At 44.3% G+C, this 20,719-nt stretch overlaps 1 protein-coding gene across 1 annotated transcript in view; it reads left to right on the forward strand.

Annotated features, from left to right (window-relative positions):
- nf1a (neurofibromin 1a) overlaps positions 1–20,719 on the forward strand; it is a 176,119-nt gene that overhangs the window by 115,969 nt on the left and 39,431 nt on the right. The window contains exons 40-47 of the mRNA XM_046075025.1: positions 12,992–13,271; positions 13,508–13,722; positions 14,087–14,148; positions 14,243–14,384; positions 15,503–15,604; positions 16,061–16,201; positions 16,774–16,900; positions 17,200–17,331. Coding sequence (XP_045930981.1) covers positions 12,992–13,271; positions 13,508–13,722; positions 14,087–14,148; positions 14,243–14,384; positions 15,503–15,604; positions 16,061–16,201; positions 16,774–16,900; positions 17,200–17,331 — 1,201 coding nt within the window. The remainder of the gene's footprint in view (positions 1–12,991; positions 13,272–13,507; positions 13,723–14,086; positions 14,149–14,242; positions 14,385–15,502; positions 15,605–16,060; positions 16,202–16,773; positions 16,901–17,199; positions 17,332–20,719) is intronic.

Raw genomic sequence — 20,719 nt, forward strand, 5'->3', positions numbered from 1 at the left:
AACAAATCCGAGGCAGAATATTCAAAACAATTATACTACTACTTTTTTTAGCATGTATGCATACGTATAATTAAGTATTAATCTTTTTTCAGTTCTTTTCCTTAAATATCCTAATTATAATTAAATCCAGCATTTATTAAACATTTGTTATATTGTTATTGAAGAAAATTATGTTGCAATGATTATTATTCAATTGCCAATCCCAAAGTGAAATATTTTCTTACTCTCTATCATGATTAGGCCTATAGTGAATCGTTCTGCTGACCTAACTCTAAGTTACTTTAGTAATTTGTAGCATCAACCTTGATATCACAGACGATGTAAGGTCAGCAGAGGAGGGAGGAGGAGCACTGTCAGGCAGGCTCTGCTACATTCAGTCCCACAGAGAATGTTGGCTGTTTTTTTTTTTTGTTTTTTTTGTGGAGCTCTCAGGCATCATTGGTCCCGCATGGCCACTTGGTTGTGATGGCAATGCATGTGTACCATCTATCATTTGATGACTTAGTTCTAAAGTGGAATTGTTAAGGACGCAGGTTTTGCAGCAGACTAGAGCAGCTTTTTTAAGTTGGAAGCAGCAACTTAGGAGCGTTTAGCAGGGTTTCTTACTTTGAGGATTTGGTGGAACCTACCTGGCTGTCTGTTGGTCTGCAGGTGCTTGCTCCGTTGGTCGATTTTTATTAAATAACATTTGCTCGCCGTGCAAGGCAAAGTAAGTTTATTTGAATAGTGCCAACAAGGAAATTCAAAGTGGGTCTCTACTGCTACTGGACATCAAATACTTACACTATAAAGTTTTAGGACACCCGTCCAAATCATTGAATTCAGGTGTTCCAATCACTTCCATGGCCACAGGTGTATAAAATCAAGCACCTAGGCTGCAGACTGCTTTCACAAACATTTGTGAAAGAATGGGTCGCTCTCAGGAGCTCAGTGAATTCAAGCGTGGTATCGTGATAGGTTACTACCTGTGCATGCGCTGAGGGGGGTCAGCGCATGCTGAGGCACACAGTGCGCAGAATACGCCAACTTTCTGCAGAGTCAACAGCTACAGACCTCAAAAACGTCGTGTGGCCTTCAGATTAGCTCAAAAACAGTGCTTCATGGAATGAGTTTCCATGGCCGAGCAGCTGCATCCAAGCCTTACATCACCAAGTGCAATGCAAAGTGTCGGATGCAGCGGTGTGAAGCACGCCGCCACTGGACACTAGAGCAGTAGAGACGTGTTCGACGAATCGCGCTTCCCTGTCTGGCAATCCGATAGACGAGTCTGGGTTTGGCGGTTGCCAGGAGAACGGTACTTGCCTGACTGCATTGTGCCAAGTGTAAAGTTTGGTGGAGGGGGGATTATAGTGTGGGGTTGTTTTTCAGGGCTTGGCCCCTTAGTTCCAGTGAAAGGAACTGTTAATGCTTCAGCATACCAAGACATTTTGGACAATTTCATGCTCCCAACATAGTGGAAACAGTTTGGGGATGGCCCCTTCCTGTTCCAACAATACTGTGCACCAGTGCACAAAGCAATTTCCATTAAGACATGGATGAGCGAGTTTGGTGTGGAGAACTTGACTGGTCTGCACGGAATCCTGACCCCAACCCGACAGAACACCTTTGGGATGAATTAGAGCGGAGACTGTGAGCCAGGCCTTCTTGTCCAACATCTGTGCCTGACAAATGCACTTCTAGAAGAATGGTCAAAAATTCCCATAAACACACTCCTAAACCTTGTGGACAGCCTTCCCAGAAGAGGTGAAGCTATTACAGCTGCAGAGGGTTGGCCAACTCCATATTAAACGCTACGGATTAAGAATGGGATGTCAGTAACCTTCATGTAAATGTAAAGGCAGGTGACCCAAAACCTTTGGCAATATAGCGTTTGTCTGTCTGTCCATCCAGGGTGGCTGTGGCTCAGCAGGTTGAGCAGGTCATCCACTAATCAGAAGGTTGGCGATTTGATCCATCAGCGTGAGAATGATTCGTTTCTTTTTAATAAACAGCTGGCTCCTTAGCATCTGCCATCAGTGAATGAATGTATGTGTGTCAGTGGTTGAATGTGTATTGTAAAGCATTTGAGTGGTCGTAAGACTAGAGGCGCTAGACAAGTAATGTCCATTACCATTTAAAAGTTAGTTATACTTAGCTTATTCTAAGAAACTGTTCAGTTCTTGTTTCAGAAAATAAGTTGGTCAAGACGACCTCTTCCCAGAATTAAGTGTGATTTATTCTTCTGCGTCGACATAGCCCCACACCCTACGCAGTAGCCTATGCCATAGGCTGACGTGCACCTCCTCAAAAATGTAACTACACGTCGGACCGTAAGAACTGTGATTGGTTGGCTGGGCAGCCTCGCAGTGCCTCAGAGCCGACAGGAAATGCCCCGTGCTTTGTAGTAACTAGTAGTCGATAACATTTGAAAAGTCTATAACAGCTGTATGTATACAATTTTATCCCCATTGTCGTTAGCGGAGGGCTAAATTGGAAGTTAGCCTGCTTGGCCGGCAAAAGTCAACACAGTGGACGCTGTAGCGCTGCTGCCAACTAACGTTTGGCGGTGTATTTGCAGACAGAGACACCAACGCACAAGTATAAATGCCTGGCTACGTGCGTAGCTGAAGCCATAGGCTACGGTGTAGACCCGTCGCAGGAGTATAAATCACGTTTTATTCTTGACCAGGAAGTACGGTGGAGTTGTACAGTCAGCAGCACTATTCTTATCACAATATTGTCATTATTTCAACTCAAGTATTTGTAAATCTTAATAGAGTATTTGTATGTACTTTTCTAAATGGTAAAGAAGAAATTCCACTGGTAGCATCATTCATCAAAAGACTAGGACTAGGTTTTTTCTGATGAGAAAATGCAGCAGCAGAGAGAACAGGTAGAGAAAGAAAAAGACTAGACAACAACCACATAATACCCTAGTTTTGGCCACAATACAGAAATGGACTTGGGTGCAGTGGGACTGAATTACTCTCTGCTTTGCCACTGACATCTTTTGGCATATGCATGGTACCCACAGCAGCTTGAGCTGCAGACAGTCTATCTTCTGCCTCTGTTTTAATCTGAAAGTGCCCCAGAATGCTCCATTTAAGTACAAGTTCAGATTGTAAAAATTCAGGGGATTACTTTCATATATCCTTAACTTTTTCATCAAACTGTATGCAGTTTGCAGGCCTGCATACAACTACCGCAATTCTCAGCTGCAACTATAGTTTGACACGGTATTAAGTATTCTATAGGCAGCATACTTACCATAGTTGTAACTTTAAATGTTCTGTTTGAATAATATTTTCCTACTGTTGTATTTCATAACATTAACAGAAAACGGGTGCATGACAGCATGGACATGGTTTTATTGTTATATATAATATTATAGCAAGGTGACAAGATGTATGAATTCATTCAACATTTGTTAATGGTTTAGTTTGTGATGTGACTGATCAGATTTTAAATATAATATTGGCTTACTTACTAATGGAAGAAATCAATCCAGAGTTGTAAATCACTCCTGACTTGGTGTCCAAAGAGACAAACTCATCCACTCACTATCCATCATCTTTGTGCTCTGGATCCAAATTCAGCCTGCTGCTCGGATAACAAACAACATACACAAGAGACACAATAGAAAAGCCAGCCCTGACGGCACTGCCCTGAATGGTGGCCATTGTGAAGATTGTTGACTAAGAAAAGCCAGTCATTGTCTAAGTGCAGCTGCCCTCCATGATTAAGTGTACTTTTACTAAAGTATTGCATCAAATGTAAGAATATCAAATTGTCAGATGTACCTGGCTGTGACCTATACACAAGTCTTTGTGCTGGTGTTATCCACAGAGTTACTCTCTGATGTCATTGCAGGACAGCCTTCTGAGCACAATGAAGCCTTGTCCACTGCTCTTGAACCCTTTGTCACCCAAGAGTTGAATACGTGCTAGCCGCTTATAACTATAACCACATTGTCATATGATCAACTCTGTGTTTACCGTGGGGCTTCACCATGGATTGCTTCATTGGAGCCTTATTTGTCAGTAAGTCTATGGCATGTTCTTAAATAAAAATTTTGCATGATGATATTTTAAATGAGTAAACTTTGGAGTTTGAGAAATGATTTATAGCTTAAATGATGCTTGTCTCTGCTATTAAGCTGAAGATAAACTAAAGATTACTCTACTCAGACTTTTGAAGGTTGAATTTCAGTCATGGTTATGGAAGGTCATTAAGGCCTGAGCATGAGAATCGTGTGAGGTCCCTATTGGTTTTACACACTTTCTCCATTATCAATCTCCTACTAGGGAATTAGTCTAATGTACTGCAATTTTTCGCTGTGCAGTGAAACCTAAACCTAGTGACGATTAAAAGTTGTACAAACGGAGAGAGAGAGTGTACATGCTCACATCTGCACTAAACTTTACATGCTTGATAACGTTCTCTCCCTGAACACATGTACAAATTTTATTCAAATCGCATAACGAGTGTCACACAGCGCTTCCTTCCTCATGCAGGTGGCGCTACCATTGTAAATGACTATTGGCATGAGGAAGGAAGCGCTGTGTGACACTCATTATGCGATTTGAATAAGATTTTCACAGTGTGTTCCAGAACAGTTAATTATTTTGCACATCTATAACGAGAGATAGGTGAGTCGGAGGGGGACAGGTGGGTGAAAAAGAAAACTCCCTAATTTTCTTTTTTTAGACCTTCATCAGGCAAATGGTGTTATATACTGAGAATCCATCTTTTGTAGGAGGTAACTTGTTTGTCCACACCAATCACCCACTTCCTCATAAAATAAGCCAACCATTACAAACATTTATTCACATTTCCAGTACTAAAGATCTAGCTTAAGCTTACATATGACTCTCTCCAGGGGCATTGCTAGGCTCTTGAAACATTTGGGGCATGTCCCAGCCCAGAAATCTTGCATGTTGTTCTGCAGGTTTTCTGCTCATGTTCAAAACTTTCTGCACATTCATTCACAAAATCCCTCAAACTTATCTGTGTTCTATGACATTTGCTGAATAACTTTATTTTGAGACAAAAGTCATAATATTACAAGAATAAAATCGCAAAACTAATGATACTAAAGTCATAATATTTTAACAAAATCTACATGCATGACCTATACACGGTCTGTGCTTCAGGAGGTAGAGCGGCTTGCCCGTTAATTGGAAGGTCAGTGGTTGCTGCGTGTCGAAGTGTCCTCGGGCAAGATACTGAACTCCGGATTGCCCCTGGTGGCTGTTCCACCAGTGTATGAATGTGTGTGAATGTTAGTTTCTGTTTGAGCACTTGGGCTCAGTGTGTGAATGTGTGTGAATGGTGAATGCAGATGTAATGTAAAAGAGCTTTGAGTGGTCGAAAAGACTAGAAAGGCGCTAAACAAATACGGAGCATTTACATTTAATATAATCAAAAAACAGACAATGTCATAATACTGTGAGAGTTATAACTTTATGAGACTGAAAAGGGGAACACATAAGGTAGCATTTTTAGAAAGGGCAGAGCGACTCAATAGACTCTGCTATCGATTTGCGTAGGTTGCATTATTTTGACAAGGCTGCATAGATCGACAGAACACCGGCGCTGCAAAACGTCACCATATCACATGACATTAAAATCTCAGGCTGCACAAAGTTGGAACCGAACTTTTGCCTAGTCTCAGTCATTGATCTCAGCTCACAGTAAGCTTACGCAGGTAGCATGTGTCCGACTTTACGGGCTCTCTCGTGGGCATTTTGAGTCCGCATTTTTTTTGAAAATTGTTTTTCTTAACATAGATTTATGATGGTGCATAGAACACATGAAGTCAGAGGAATGCAATCCCCTTATTACACACTTAGTTTATTCAACTATTTATTTTAGTTTTTGCCTAATGGTGCTGTTTTGACCAACAACAGTGTATTTATTATTGACAAATGTAGACTGACATTTACCTCTCCTCCACTCTGTAGGACAAGAGCCCGCAATACCTAAAAATCAGGCAAAAACATAAAATAAAAAGTGTGCAACATGTTTCAGCGTCGTCAAGGTAACGTGATAATGTGGCAAAGTGCTGTCCCGTTCCTGTTTACAGCATTTTGAGCCCTTGCCGCCTCTTACACTCATTCACTTTCCAAATAATGTCAGTAAAGTCTGTGGAGGTTCAAGGCTTAGGTGGTACATTGGGATTGGGCCATGGAGAGGGCAGAGGAGAGTACCGGCAGCTTGGGAGAAGTCCCGGTAGGCAAGAAAATGTCCCGGTATGGCAAAGAGTAAAATGTCGAGGTGCCGGTACTGCGTTCCAGGGCATTCTGGCCCACTTCAAGCACTGGGCAACGCCAATGACTTTCTCTATGGTAGCAATAATATATCTTTCCAGGGGGTTCTATACTAGATGTAGATTTCTGTAAAATGTACACCAAAAAATACATTAAAATGCATTTATGGACAGATATGTTCTCAAATCTTGCTGGTACCTTACAGATTAACAGATAAATAGAGGATATAGCATAATAAACACAACAGTAGATAGAGGAAAATATAATAAACACATGTGACCCCACAATAGATTCAAAAGACAATAATATCATACTTAATTAAAGTGTTAAATAACAATGAAATTTAGAGAAAAATAGGAAAAGAGAAAAATGTTATCACCAAAAATGTTGCCTAAAATTCTACGCATTATTAATTAGGTGCAACAAACACATCAAGGCATCAAAAATAACTGCTCAATGTATTTTTAGAGAAACATACAATATTAATAAAATCTCCCATTCCCATGAAATCAAAATCGATGTTTAAATGTTTTTATAACATTTGCACTTGCACTTTATGTCACCAATATGGCAGTATCTGGCCCGTCAATGATAAAAAAACACATTCTTGAAGATATTTTAGAGTGTGTCATGATATTGCTGAAACTGGATCATATTTGATGAAGAAAATATTAAAAATATGGAGAAAATATTTTCTGGTGTTCTCTCTGTCCCCTGGCTGCTCTGCCTCAACTCTGTGATTTACAGAGTTTACTGATAGATAACTTCAGCAACAAGTAAAGCTAATAGCTAACTGCTGCTGACTTGCCATTATCTAATTAGCTCAGATAGCAGTGCAACTACTTGTCAGTTTTGCTTACTCTGTTCGTAGTGGGAGCCCAGAGCACAGGGGGAGTGTTAGTGTTTACCAAAGAGTGTATAAAGTTGTTTACAATGGTTTTCAGGCCCGGGGCTCCAGCAGGGAATGATGGCGGGGTGCAGCGCCTGATTGGGAACCAGAGCCGGGCAAGCGGGCATTGAAACTGCACTCAGCAGCCTCCGACTAAACACAGCATGAATAAGACCGAACACAGCCTCAAAGACTAACAGGGAATCCAGTACCGAGATTTACAGAGCTTCTTGATGGACATAAGATCTTGGTGGATAGCTTTACCTTTTGCTAAACCACTAAAAGCTGCTAGTAGCCAAGATTGTCTGTCTGTATCTGTAGCTAGTTAGCTCGGTTAGCCATGCGGCTAGCAGTCCTATTAGCTGACTCAGCCACGGGATGCCAAGAGCGAAACCCGGCATAAAAAACACCTTGGTACTGTATTCACGGTGGTCAAACAGGCCTGTGTTTGTCATGGAGGATGTGTTTGGTGGGCAAAAATGTTGTTAGGGTCAGCGGGTGACAGTTTTATGTGTTAGGTGTTGTGGGACAGTTTTATTTCCTGTTGAAGGTCCTCCGTCATCCCAGGGGATTCCCTACCTGGTCTATCCCCACCTGGTCTGTCATCCCAGGGGGATGTTATGCAGAAATTCATCATTAAGTCCATTTGGAGCCCATGTTTGCTGAGGATAAATCCAGTAAGCCTCATGCTGTTTAAGTAACTTATCGTGGTCACCGCCCCTGAGTGGTAGAGTGACCTGTTCAATGCCACAAACCATAGTGAAGTAGAAGTGATGACACTGTTAATGTGAAATGTTTTGCCTGTGTAGGGTTGGGAAAAATTTGTAATTTTTATAGTATTATTGCACTGTGCGCAACTGTCGCAGTGGTAGTTGCCCTTTGGAAGAGCGTGTCTGTGTCTCTTGAGTGGACTTAGTCTTGTATTCAGAATTTGCTCGCACCAAGTGATACATTAAGTTTTTCACTGAGAACCACAGTTTCAGTGAGGCCCAAATCTTAGAGGGCTAAAACTATACTCATAGAATCTCGGCCTCGCCCTCTATGGCTATCGCTATTGGGTTAGAGGCGAAGGAGGATGAGTCAACACCTCACTGGGCCCATAAGATACCACAAAGCACAGACACACCTACCAAGAGCCAACATAATAAGCCACCCAGTCCCTCACAGCCCCACAGCATCCGTGATGGTGTATGCGCATTCACTCATGGCGCGACATGGGGAAGGCAAAGCAACCCATGTGAGACAGGCCGGGGACAGGATGGGGGCTCCACAGCTGTGCAAGCGCAGACAAAGGTTATGCACAGTAACGGTTCCGGCTGCGCGCAGTGCAGGCGCGAGCAGTCAGGAGCAGGAGGCCGCCGTGCAGATATTGTTCACCATCATCCCACCATGCAGCGTCACAGAGGAAGCGATATTTCTCGTGGAGTGCGCCCTGATACCATCCGGGGAAACTCACTGGCTTACACATTGGCCTGTGAAATGGCCTTGCACAGCCAGCCAGTCAGACGCTGCGCTGACAGGGGGAGCCACTTGGACTGCTCCCTGTAGTGCACTAACAAGCGCTACGAGCGGCGATAGGCGGCCGTGTGCGCCACGTAACAGGATAGTACGCTCACAGGTCAGAGGAGGTGGGACACAGCTTCTTCCTCAGACCTATGAGGAGGTAGGAAGAAGCCTGTGAGGGTAACCACTTGACCTAAAAGAGCTGGTGATGCTTTTAGGCATAAAGGCAGGTTTAGGGTACACCCTGGATCCTGAACCACAAAGGGGCCACAGAGAGGGAAGCCAGGTCGCTGACCCTCTTGGCTGATGTCAGAGTCAAGAGCAAGGCAACCTTGGCCAAAAGGAACTTCAGGTCCTCCAAAGGCTCAATGGGGGCTTTGGCCAAGGCGCATTAAACCAGTGCCAAATCCGACTGCGAAGCAGCATGCCGTGACTCAGGCCTGTGCTTCACCAGAGGGTGAGCGAACACCGTCCTGTCACCAAAACCATCATGACAGTATAAATTTCTCTCTTGTGTGTAAGTAACTGAAGATACACTCTCTCTAATTATGCACGTTGAGAGAGTTTTGGTCTGGTTGTTAGCCGTGAACTTGCTCCTTTCGTGCGGTCACGGCACTGTTGCTGTATGCTAACGTTAAGGATGCATACAGCTCATCCCCCCTCCCCACCAGGAAGGTCAGACCTGAGTGCATCACAGACTACATAAACGTCTTTGTGGACTGCACTGTCCCAACGAAGACTGTTCATTGTTACTCAAACTGTGGGATTTCAGTGACGGTAATAGGGAGGAGGTGAAGACTGTTCAGGGGGACCTGAAGGTGAAGATCAGGGAGGCTAAGGAGAAGCAAAGGAGGAAGCTGGAGCGTAAACTCCAGCAGAACAACATGAGGGAGGTGTGGACCGGCATGAGGAACATCACTGGCTTCAGACCGACTGGCAGCAGAGGAGTTGAAGGCAGCTTGGACAGGGCCAACCAACCTAATCTGTTCTTTAACAGATTTGATGCTATGGCTCCTATGGTGTCCGCCCCGGGGTGCTCAAAGCCTGTGCCCCCCAGCTATGTGGAGTCCTTCATGTCTTCAACCTGAGCCTGAGTCTCCTAAAGGTTCCCTGTGCTGTGGAAGACATCTTGCCTCGTGCCTATGCCAAAGAAGCCATCATCTTCCTGCTCAACCGCACCTACGCCCACCTGGATAAGCTGGCGAGCACTGGGAGGGTCATGTTTTTTGACTTCTCCAGTGCCCTCAACACCATCCGGCCGGCCCTGCTGGGTGAGAAGCTGACAGCGATGCAGGTGGATGCCCCCCTCGTGTCCTGGATTGTTAACTGCATGACTCGCAGACCACACTGTGCGCCCGCAACACTGTGTGTCAGACAGGGTGGTCAGCAACACCGGGGCCCCACAGGGGACGGTCCTCTCTCCCTTCCTCTTCACCATCTACACCACAGACTTCAAATACCACACAGAGTCCTGCCATCTACAGAAGTTTTCTGATGACTCTGCTGGGGTTGGATACAGTAGAGGGCTTCCATCCAGGGGGTCAGTGTGGACATTGTGGAGGATTACAAATACCTGGGAGTGCACATGGACAATAAACTGGACTGGGCCAAGACCACTCAAGCCCTCTACAGGAAGGGCCAAAGCCGTCTCTATTTACTGAGGAGGCCAAAGTCCTTCAACATCTGCAGGACGATGCTGAGGATGTTTTATGAGTCTGTGGTGGCCAGTGCTATCCTGTTTGCTGTTGCATGCTGGGGCAGCAGGCTGAGGTTAGCGGACGCTAACAGACTCAACAAACTGATCCAAGGCCAGTGACGTTGTGGGGTTGGAGCTGGACCCTCTGTCGGTGATGTCAGAGAGGAGGATGCTGTCTAAGCTACATGTCATCTTGGACAATGTCTCCCACCCACTCCATAACATGTTGCTCAAACACAGGAGCACTTTCAGTGCAAGACTCATTCTCCCAAAATGCACCACAGAGCGCCACAGGAAGCCATTCCTGCCTGTTGCCATCAAACTCTTTAACTCCTCCCTCAAAGTGTCTGACCCACAGGCCCTTAGTTAGTTATTAAACTGGACATTGTCGTGCAATACTTTACATTCTGTGCAATATTCAGTGTGCAATATTCTTTGCTGAAATTTCTCTGCTTCTATTTATTATCTATTTATTCACTACTACTGTTCACCACAATTCTGTCAATAATGTTAATGTTAATAATATTGTACATATCATACTCCTTTTATATTTCTTCTTTATATTTCTTCTTTTTATATTTATATTTTTATTTACCTGTCAACTTCTATTATTATTTGTATTGCTTTATGTCTTTATGTCAATGTGTGCAACTGTGACAAAAACATTTCCCCCCGGATCCATAAAGTATTTCTGATTCTGAAATGGCGGCAGCATAGGTCTTAACTGTACTGAACGCCAGCCCTCTGTTCATCAGCAGCTGGAGAAACGAAAGCACCCCAGGCAGCAGAGAAGCCACCAGGTCCAACCCCTGGTCCTGACTCTAGTGTTGGAAACCCGACCATCTGGCGAAGTAAGAGGTCCAAGTGGAAGCGGCTAACCCCTGGACAGTGCACACCACCTCCTGTGAGAGACCTAAACCCTGCAAGCCCTGCCTCTCAGCTGATTGTCCTGATTGTGCCCCCCCTAGGAGAGGGCATCCCCCCACCTGGGGAGTTTCCACAGCCGTGGGTGAAGGCATCTACCCCCATTGGGGGAGTGTCCCACGAGTTTAGTGAGAACCAGGAGGCACACTGAGCATTTTCTCGGTTGGCAAACAGATCTACCTCTTTTGCGCTGAACCTGCGCCAGATCTGAGTGACCAGATCGGGATGAAGGCACCACTTGATAGAGGCCCACACCATGAATGGGCATAGACAAAACTTTTTTCAGTGCTGCACATGCGCGCATTGGGGTGAACCCAGTAGTGATAGCCTTAGAGGGCAAACTCCTACCAAGTAGAACAAAGGTGCTAAGGCTATACGGGTGCTGTGCAGCGCCACATAGAGGACACAGGAAGTGACGTGTAAGTCGTTCACGCAGCGTCCGAAGCACATGATGTATCAGAGCCGTGTAGGTAGAGCAGTAGTATGTGTGGTACGGCTGTGGCACACCCAAAGGACTGCACATGCGAGGGCCCGCACAACGCTGCTTACAGCTTGAATTCTTTTTAGAATCAGAATCCACTTTCTAGCCAAGCAGTGTGAACAATGAACATAGTAGGTAAAAGAATCAGGGCTCGACAATGATGGTGGCCCGATGGCCTGGGGCCAGTAAAACGTAACGTCGGGACAGTTGAACTAGCAGGGTAAGAGAGACAGAGCACCAAGAGCGACTACGCTGGTGTTGTGTTGAGTTATACTTTCCCCATGAAGCATTTATTACCTTTTGATTAACCACAAAAAGAATATATTATATCATTTAAACAGTACTTAGAATACACCCGGGAGGAACCGCGACTTGCATGCACTGGTCAGCAGACATGCACAACTCGGCCCAAAACTGGTGAATGCTTGAGAGCAAAACAGAGAGAAAAGGGTCAACAGTGAGCCTCAGTTTAACTGGAAATGTACAGTGAAAGTTTCGATAATCACTCGACTATAGACAAAACTTGACAATTCTGAGTCAACTATGTAAATTCTTAGTCGTGGACACTCCTAAGTATGAGTATACTGTACTGTAAGGAGGGGGGATGAGAGTCAGTGGGGGTCCTGAGATTTGCTGGTGAGGCCAGCTGCAGACGGAAAGAGGGGAGTGTCTGAAACAGTTTGTGACCTGGGTGGGAGGGGTCAGCCACACCTGGAGGTGTAGAGGTCCTGGAGGGGTGGTAGACTGCATTTGCTTTTAGGACAACAAACTCTGCTCTCATCAGTCTTGTTTCCAGACATAAATTAAACTGTACACAAGTTGCTCAGCAGCACACAGCAGACAGACTCATTTAGAGACCAGCTGGTGAGCATAGTAGAGAATTTAACAGCTACAGGAGCTGGTTGAGACCAAATACTGAGAGAATACTGGATTTACATTCACACAGAAAAAGCAGTGACTCCTCAATCTCGCTGCTCAGTGAGATGTGATCTATCTGATGGGAGACTTAAGAAGAATTTGGCTGGATCAGTGTGGCCATATTTACGTCTACCTAGATGTATTATAATGATACTGTATGGGGTTTGTCATGATAGCCGCCTGCATAGAGTTCATTGATATCAAAGAAGGCTCAGCTATTGACCGAAAGTGTTTAATTTTTGCGTCAGCTGTCATCATTTTGTGAGCGACGGGAAATTTGGGCTTTTGTCTGTGGTGTTTCAGTGTTGGTCTTCTCTTATTATTTGTGCCAGGTTATCGGTCGGATGTGTAAGATCATAGACAAGACGTGCCTGTCGCCAACACCCACACTAGAGCAACACCTGATGTGGGACGACATTGCCATCTTGGCACGCTACATGCTCATGCTGTCCTTCAACAACTCCCTGGATGTTGCAGCTCACCTGCCCTACCTGTTCCATGTGGTGACCCTGCTGGTAGCCACGGGCCCGCTGTCCCTCAGGGCCTCCACCCATGGTTTAGTCATCAACATCATCCACTCCCTCTGCACCTGCTCACAGCTCAACTTCAGTGGTGAGGACTTAATTAATTTGGTTGATTAAGCCAGTTGTGGCAGCATGGATAAGCCTTTTGGTAAATCCAACAATCTAACAGTGCATGGGGATGGTGGAGGTGGCTCCTACGAGAGCAATCTAAAAACTGAAGTTTTCATAGCAGAGCACAAGCACACCAGAAAATCAAGGCAACTTGTGTCTTTTCTAAATAAATCTTGTTTTCAAAATAAATGTTGTTGCGTTCAATGATTTCAGAGGAGACAAAGCAGGTTCTGAGGCTGAGCCTGACTGAGTTCTCCCTGCCCAAGTTCTACCTGCTGTTCGGCATCAGCAAAGTCAAGTCAGCCGCTGTGATCGCCTTCCGTTCCAGCTACAGAGACCGCTCCTTCTCACCAGGGTCCTACGAGAGGGAGACATTCGCCCTGTCCTCCCTGGAGACAGTCACTGAGGCCTTGCTGGAGATCATGGAGGTCAGCAGAAAAAATAATTTATTTTGCCAAGGAAACCCAATGATCCCAACTAGTGTCATTATCATGATAAACATGTCCATATCTCTATATCTATATACATTTGCCAAATGGATCACAATTTTCAATTCAATTAAATTTTATTTATATAGCGCCAAATCACAACAACAGTTATCTCACAGCGCTTTTCATAAAAGAGCAGGTCTAGACCATACTCTGTGATGATATTTACAGAAGCCCAACAGTTCCCACCAAGAGCAAGCACTAATGAAAACTTGTTGCACCACTTGCACTGAAGCTCACACTGTTCTGCTCCTCGCTCTGTACGCATTCTCATTCTGTTTGCTCTTTGCTGTCTTTCCTCTAGGCTTGTATGAGGGACATCCCAGCCTGCAAGTGGTTAGACCAATGGACAGAGCTCGCACAGAAGTAGGAACCTAATTCATCTTATTTTAATGCACCAATGTTAAGAGCGTGAATGTGCAGCGTGGAACATATGTGTCTGTGTGTGTTTGGATTCCAGGTTTGCATTCCAGTACAACCCGTCTCTCCAGCCCAGAGCGCTGGTGGTGTTTGGGTGCATCAGTAAGAGGGTTAGCCACAGCCAGATCAAGCAGATCATCCGAATCCTCAGCAAGGCCAGCCCTCTGCTCAGCATCGACAGGGTGAGAGCGTACATTCACTAATTCGACCCCTTGTCATGACCCTTGGACATGGCGTAAGTCTATTGTCAAGTCCTCCTTCTTCACTCCTTCACCTGTCAATGTCCCTCCACCCCTCCGTAGCAACTTGTTGTCATTAGGAGATGGACACGTTTCCATTGCCTTGGCACGTGAATAGTCAAAGTCTGAGTCTGGAGATCTTTAAGCACTTAATCAATAGCCATTGAGAGGGGACTATGTTCTGGAAAACCTGACACTGCAGAGTTTTTTCAATTCAAATTGAGCACTGCAGAGCCCCAATACTACTTGATTTGCCATTAGTATAGATTTTGCCTCTTCTTTACTTTCGTTCATTGATTCATGCATGTCTATCCAATGGATGATTTGAGAAAAGTAGCCTTTCTTGTATTGTGTAGACACACTGTATACAAATTTTCTTTCATGTCTTTTTATAATCATTTTATGTCATAATCACCATAGATTTCATTGTCTGTGCTTACTACTTTCTTTGATATGCTTTAGCGACACAAATGTCATTCCAGTAAAGCAAACTTGAATTAAAGTTATTTTGAGCTGGTCTGTTTTTGACATTACCCAGGGGATTTTGTGTCATCCCAAAAGGTCAAAGATGTTCTTTGCCCCTCTGTTCTGAAAACATGAACACTGGGATAAAATCCTAACTTGTAGTTGCAGGGCTGAGAGATAACTCTCCAAAGTTTTTATTTCTATATATGACCCAATTCACTTGACACAGAGACATTAGATTGAAAATCACTTTCAGAAATAGTGATTGAAAGTGAGGAGGCCCCGTACATATTTTCACTTGTGAAATGTGGATGATGTGTACATCAGTAGTATTCAGTATTGTGGATGGCATTAGGCTTTTATGTAACATAGGATTGTTTTCATGTCATATTTTGATCTTCAAGTGATTTTAATGAATGTTTATATGGTACTTATGCTTATGCTACTTGGTAAAGTGAAGGCACAGTTTAAACATCTCTTTCACTGATGAATATGTAATTTAATGAATTTTTATATAATGTATGACTGTCGATCCTTGTCCCTCCTCTCCCTCCCTCTTGCTCCTGCTCCTTCTCTTTCTTCCCTTTTCATCACAGGGTCTGGAGAGTTGTCTGAAGGGGCCGGACAATTACAACAGTCAGGTGTTAATAGAAGCCACAGTCATTGCTCTGACTAAGCTGCAGCCTCTACTCAGCAAGGTATACAACCACTGTAGACCAACCTCCAGCCACAGCATGCCCCAACTCTGTTTCATAACTGCTCTTTCTCAATTTTATCAAATGAATGAATAGTATTTTCCAGTGTTAGAAATTTGAACTATTTGTATGCCTGCTGAGTGGGTTCATCTCTCCCTCTAGAGGAGAGAAGGAGCCATCATCATAACTGTGGATTATTAGTTTCAGGAAGGCTGAGTAAAATGTGGAATATCTATGAAAAGCTAAATCAAAAATCAACATTCTGTTTGTCATTTGTATAGTGCTACATAAGTTCTAAATAAGATAATAGTCAGCAGTTCAGTAGTGATTCTCTGTTTATCTCCACACTGGCATTTTTAGAATCTGGTTTATGTCGTTGACAATACACAGCCCTGCCTTGCTGTTTTCAATAGTCACACTGTGTATGAGTTGCTTTCCAAACAATCTGTGTGTTTGCAGGAGTCTCCAATGCACAAAGCTCTGTTCTGGGTGGCAGTAGCTGTGCTGCAGCTGGATGAAGTCAACCTGTACTCTGCTGGAACAGCTCTGTTGGAGCAGAACCTCCACACTCTGGACACGATGCGCATCTTCAATGATAAGGTAAAATGTTGCAAGGTATGATGTTGCGTGAACTAAATACCAATACTGTTCTCGTAATACTGACTCTCATTTGGGTTTGGGCCGCTCACTTAGGCTGCACTGAGGTGTTCAAGGACAGATGACAGTGTATTTAAAAAGTAACTTCACAGTAAATCCTTAAATACTGTCTCATTTAATTCTGGTCCCAAGCTATAGTGCTCATTGCAATGGTAGTTGTTTGCATAGTAGTTATTTGTGAAGTAATGATGTGCGGTAAAGCAAAACAAATTGAAACAAATTGGAACTGAACTGAAGAATCAGTGCAGAGACCTTCAAGTTCGCACTTAGCACTAGAAATACCATGACCTGGATGACCGGGAGTCTTTACAAACAACTCTGACACGCTTTTGACTCACCAGAATCCTCTTATCTAGCTGTTTTTGATTGCAGATGTGTATTTTTGAAAAAAGAAAGTGGAAAATTAAGTACATGAAGAGACCTACTTTGTGGACAGGGGCATCTGACAGTGAATGTTTTTAATGTGACGACATGATCAAATACAGTTTCCTAATTCCTCTTTTTTGCTCCTCCAGAGTCCAGAAGAAGTGTTCATGGAGATCAGGCATCCTTTAGAATGGCACTGTAAGCAGATGGATCACTTTGTGGGCCTCAACTTCAGTGCCAACTTCAACTTTGCACTGGTGGGCCACCTACTCAAAGGTAAAGATTCAATCATTCCATTTTCTAAGCACTATGGTTTTGTTGAATCACTGGGTGTCCATGTTCATATCAATCACATATATTGAGAAAACCCAGATGAAGCTGCTGTCAGTGTGGTTTAGCAATATGTTCAAAGTATGCACATAGTTTAGTTCAACTGCAATGTCTCATGAATAAAGGCAGAGTGACGGTGAGCATCACTACATGCGGCAGTATTGTTCAATCTGGGTGCATATTGTTTCTGCCAAAGACATTTGGGTCAGTGTCTTGTCCCTCACTGTCTGTCTTTCTGTCTGTAGGCTACAGACACCCATCACCCACCACAGTAGCGAGGACAGTGAGAATCCTGCACACACTGTTGGCTCTCATCGGCAAGCATCTGAAATGTGACAAGTTTGAGGTCAACACACATAGTGTAGCCTATCTGGCTGGTAAGTAACACTGTGGCATTTTGCATATACAGTCATGGCCAAAAATATGGCCAGCCCTGCATGTCTATCACATTATGCACTACTTCTGCCAGAAAATTGTTACAATTACAAATGTTTTGGTTTTCTCATTTTTATTTATTTTGTTTGAATTGGAACAACACAAAAAGCAGAGAAAAAAAAGCCAAATCTGAGATGTTTCACACAGAACAAAAATGGTCATGACAAAATTACTGGCACCCTCAACCTAATATTTGGTAGCACACCCTTTGGAAAAAATAATTTAAACTGTACTGGAATTTTGGATCACATTTCTTTTGCCATCTGCTCTAGGTCTTTGAGATTTGATGGGTTCCTTCTGTTGTTCTGCTGTTTTAAAATCTCTCCACAGGTGCTCTATGGAATTAAGATCTGTGATTTAGACTTGCTGGCCACTTTAGGACTCTCCAGTGCTTTGTCTTAAACCATTTTTGGGTGCTTTTTGAAGTATGCTTTGGGTCATTCTCCTGCTGTAAGACCCATGACCTCAGATGGAGAACCAGCTTTATGAGACTGGGCCCTACAATTTGCCCCAGAATTCTTTCTACAGATTTCATGATGCCACGCACACAGTCAAGACATCCAGTACCTGAAACAGCAAAACAACCCCAAACCTCAGTGAACCTCCACCATGTTTGACTGTAGGGACCGTGCTCTTTCCTTTGAAGGCCTCATTTAATTTTCATAAAACAGAAGAATGATGTGCTTTACCAAAAAGCTCTATTTTAGAATCAGAATAAGAATCAGGTTTATTGCCAGGTACATTTTGACATACAAGGAATTTGCCTTGCTAAATTGGTGCTTACTGTAGAACATAAATATAAATATATAGAAAGTAAGGAGATCAAAAAATGGACTTGTATACAAAAATTGCAATAATACTAAAATAGTATGAAAAAATTTACAACATGAGCATAAAGCACAATTGAGTGTTGTAAAGTGTGGGGTCAGGAGTGTGTATGAGTGTGTGGGTTTAGGGAGGGGGGCATGAAGGTCAGTGACAGTGGGGACTCGGGCCTTGTTGAGGAAGCGAGAGGTTTTGGTCCTGATGGACCGAAGCATCCTTCGTGGGTGGGAGGAGTCAGCCATAATCTTTCCTGCACATCTCAGAGTCCTGGAGGCATACAGGTTCTGAAGAGAAGGAAGATTGCAGCCTTCTCTGCAGAGCGAATGATGCGTTGCAGCCTGCCCTTGTCCCTGGCAGTGGCAGCTGTGTACCAGATGGTGATGGAAGAGGTGAGGATGGACTCAATGATGGCGGTGTAGAAGTGCACCATCATTGTCTTTGGCAGGCTGAACTTCTTCAGCTGCTGCAGGAAGTACATCCTCTGCTGGGCCTTCTTGGTGAGGGAGGTGATGTTCAGCTCCCACTTGAGGTCCTGGGAGATGATGGTGCCCAGGAAGCAGAAGGAGTCCATGGTGTCGACAGCAGAGTCACACAGGATGATGGGGGAAGGTGGGGCTGGGCTCTTTCTGAAGTCCACGACCATCCCCACTGTCTTCAGAGCGTTGAGCTCCAGACTGTTCTGGCTGCACCAGGTCACCAGATGGTCGATCTCCCACCTGTAGGCGGACTCATCCCCACCTGAGATGAGCCCCTTGAGGGTGGTGTCATCCGCAAACTTCAGGAGCTTGACGGACTGGTGACTGGAGGTGCAGCTGTTGGTGTACAGGGAGAAGAGCAGAGGGGAAAGACGCAGCCTTAAGGGGAACCGGTGCAGATGGTCCTGGAATCAGAGACATGTTTTGCTTCCTGTCCGTCAGGAAGTCAGTGATCCACCTGCGGGTGGAGTCAGGCACGTTCAGCTGAGAGAGCTTGTCCTGCAGCAGGGCCAGAGATGAAATCCACAAACGGGATCCTGGCGTAGGTTCCTGGGGAGTCCAGGTGCTGGAGGATGTAGTGAAGGGCCATGTTTACTGCATCGTCTACAGACCTGTTGGCTCTGTAGGCGAACTGCCTGTCTGTGATGGATTTAAGGTGGGACATCATGAGAACAATTCTGCTGAACCACCGTCACGTCGGTACAGATACCTCCACCTTTTGTCAGGTATTGATCCAGATGACGTTTGTCCAGTTTGTTGCACAGTGACGCACGTTGGAGAGAAATATTCCCAGAAGCAGCTTGCGGTGTCCTCTTCGGTGTAGTCATACCAGCGTACTGGACCATCTCTCCCCTAATCTGGCATTTCACCACATGAACATGTGACATGTAATATGTAACATGTAACGAAATGAAAATGTAACGTTCTTTGCTACAGCGGAGTTGTAGGAGTTTCTAGCTGAATACTCTCTGCTGCCCCACCAGCAGGTTGTGCAGCAGAGTGCTCTCCATGATGTTAAACAGTTTGTGTAACATTCTTCTCTCCACAACCAACTCCAGGGGCTCCAGGGCAGACCCTGGCACAGAGCCAGCTTTCTTTATTAGCTTGTTCAGTCTCTTGCTGTCACTGGGTCTGATGCTGCTGCAAAGAAAATTGTGCTTTCGACAACAGACTGAGAACATATAGGTAGGTAGGCAGGTTTATTGTCACAATATAACAAGTTATAGAGTGAAATTGAGTTTTGTAACTCCCTTCTGCTATATAGCAGACAATATACATTAATACAGAATCAATTATAAAAATGGTAAACAGAAATAAACTATAATCACTGGAGCAGTGCTGAGGATGAATTAGAGTTTAAGGCTCTGATAGCTTGGAGGAAAAAGCTGCTCTGCAGTCTGGTGGTGCGGCAGCAGGGTGAACAGGCTGTGGCTGGCTGGGTACTGTCCTTTAGTATCCTTTGGTCTCTGCGTAGACACTTCACCTCACCGATATCACTGATGCTCGGGAGATGGGTACCAATGATCTTCTGAGCAGTTTAATCACGCAGAGCACTCCGGTCCTGGGCCGTGCACATCCCATGCCATTTTGTGATGCGTCCAGTCAGGGTTAGTCAACATCTTGCTGCATACATGAAAAGGACCTAAGCTTCCTCAAGAAGCAGAGTCTGCTCTGGCCCTTCCTGAATATGGCCTCAGTGTTGTAATGCCAGTCCAGTCTGTTGTCAAGGTGTACACCCAGGTATTTGTAATTCTCCACCACCTGCACTTCCTCTGCCAGAAGATGAATGATGTTCAGTGTTGTCCTGGACCTCCAGAATCAGCCGTATCGGCCGATCACGATCACTGGGTCTATTTGAAGCCTTTCATTTATCATGTAACATTATACAGTATACTGTATATTTATTTAATTGGTCCTAAAAACAATGTATTAAGTGTTAAAGTTAACAGATGATAAAGTATCATGAAATGACAACTGTTTATTTTATTGCCAGGAAACATGGGCAACAAATTCCGCTCAATCTGTGTTA

This window comes from Micropterus dolomieu, linkage group LG17 (genome assembly GCF_021292245.1).
Source record: "Micropterus dolomieu isolate WLL.071019.BEF.003 ecotype Adirondacks linkage group LG17, ASM2129224v1, whole genome shotgun sequence".
Classification (NCBI taxonomy): Eukaryota; Metazoa; Chordata; class Actinopteri; order Centrarchiformes; family Centrarchidae; genus Micropterus; species Micropterus dolomieu.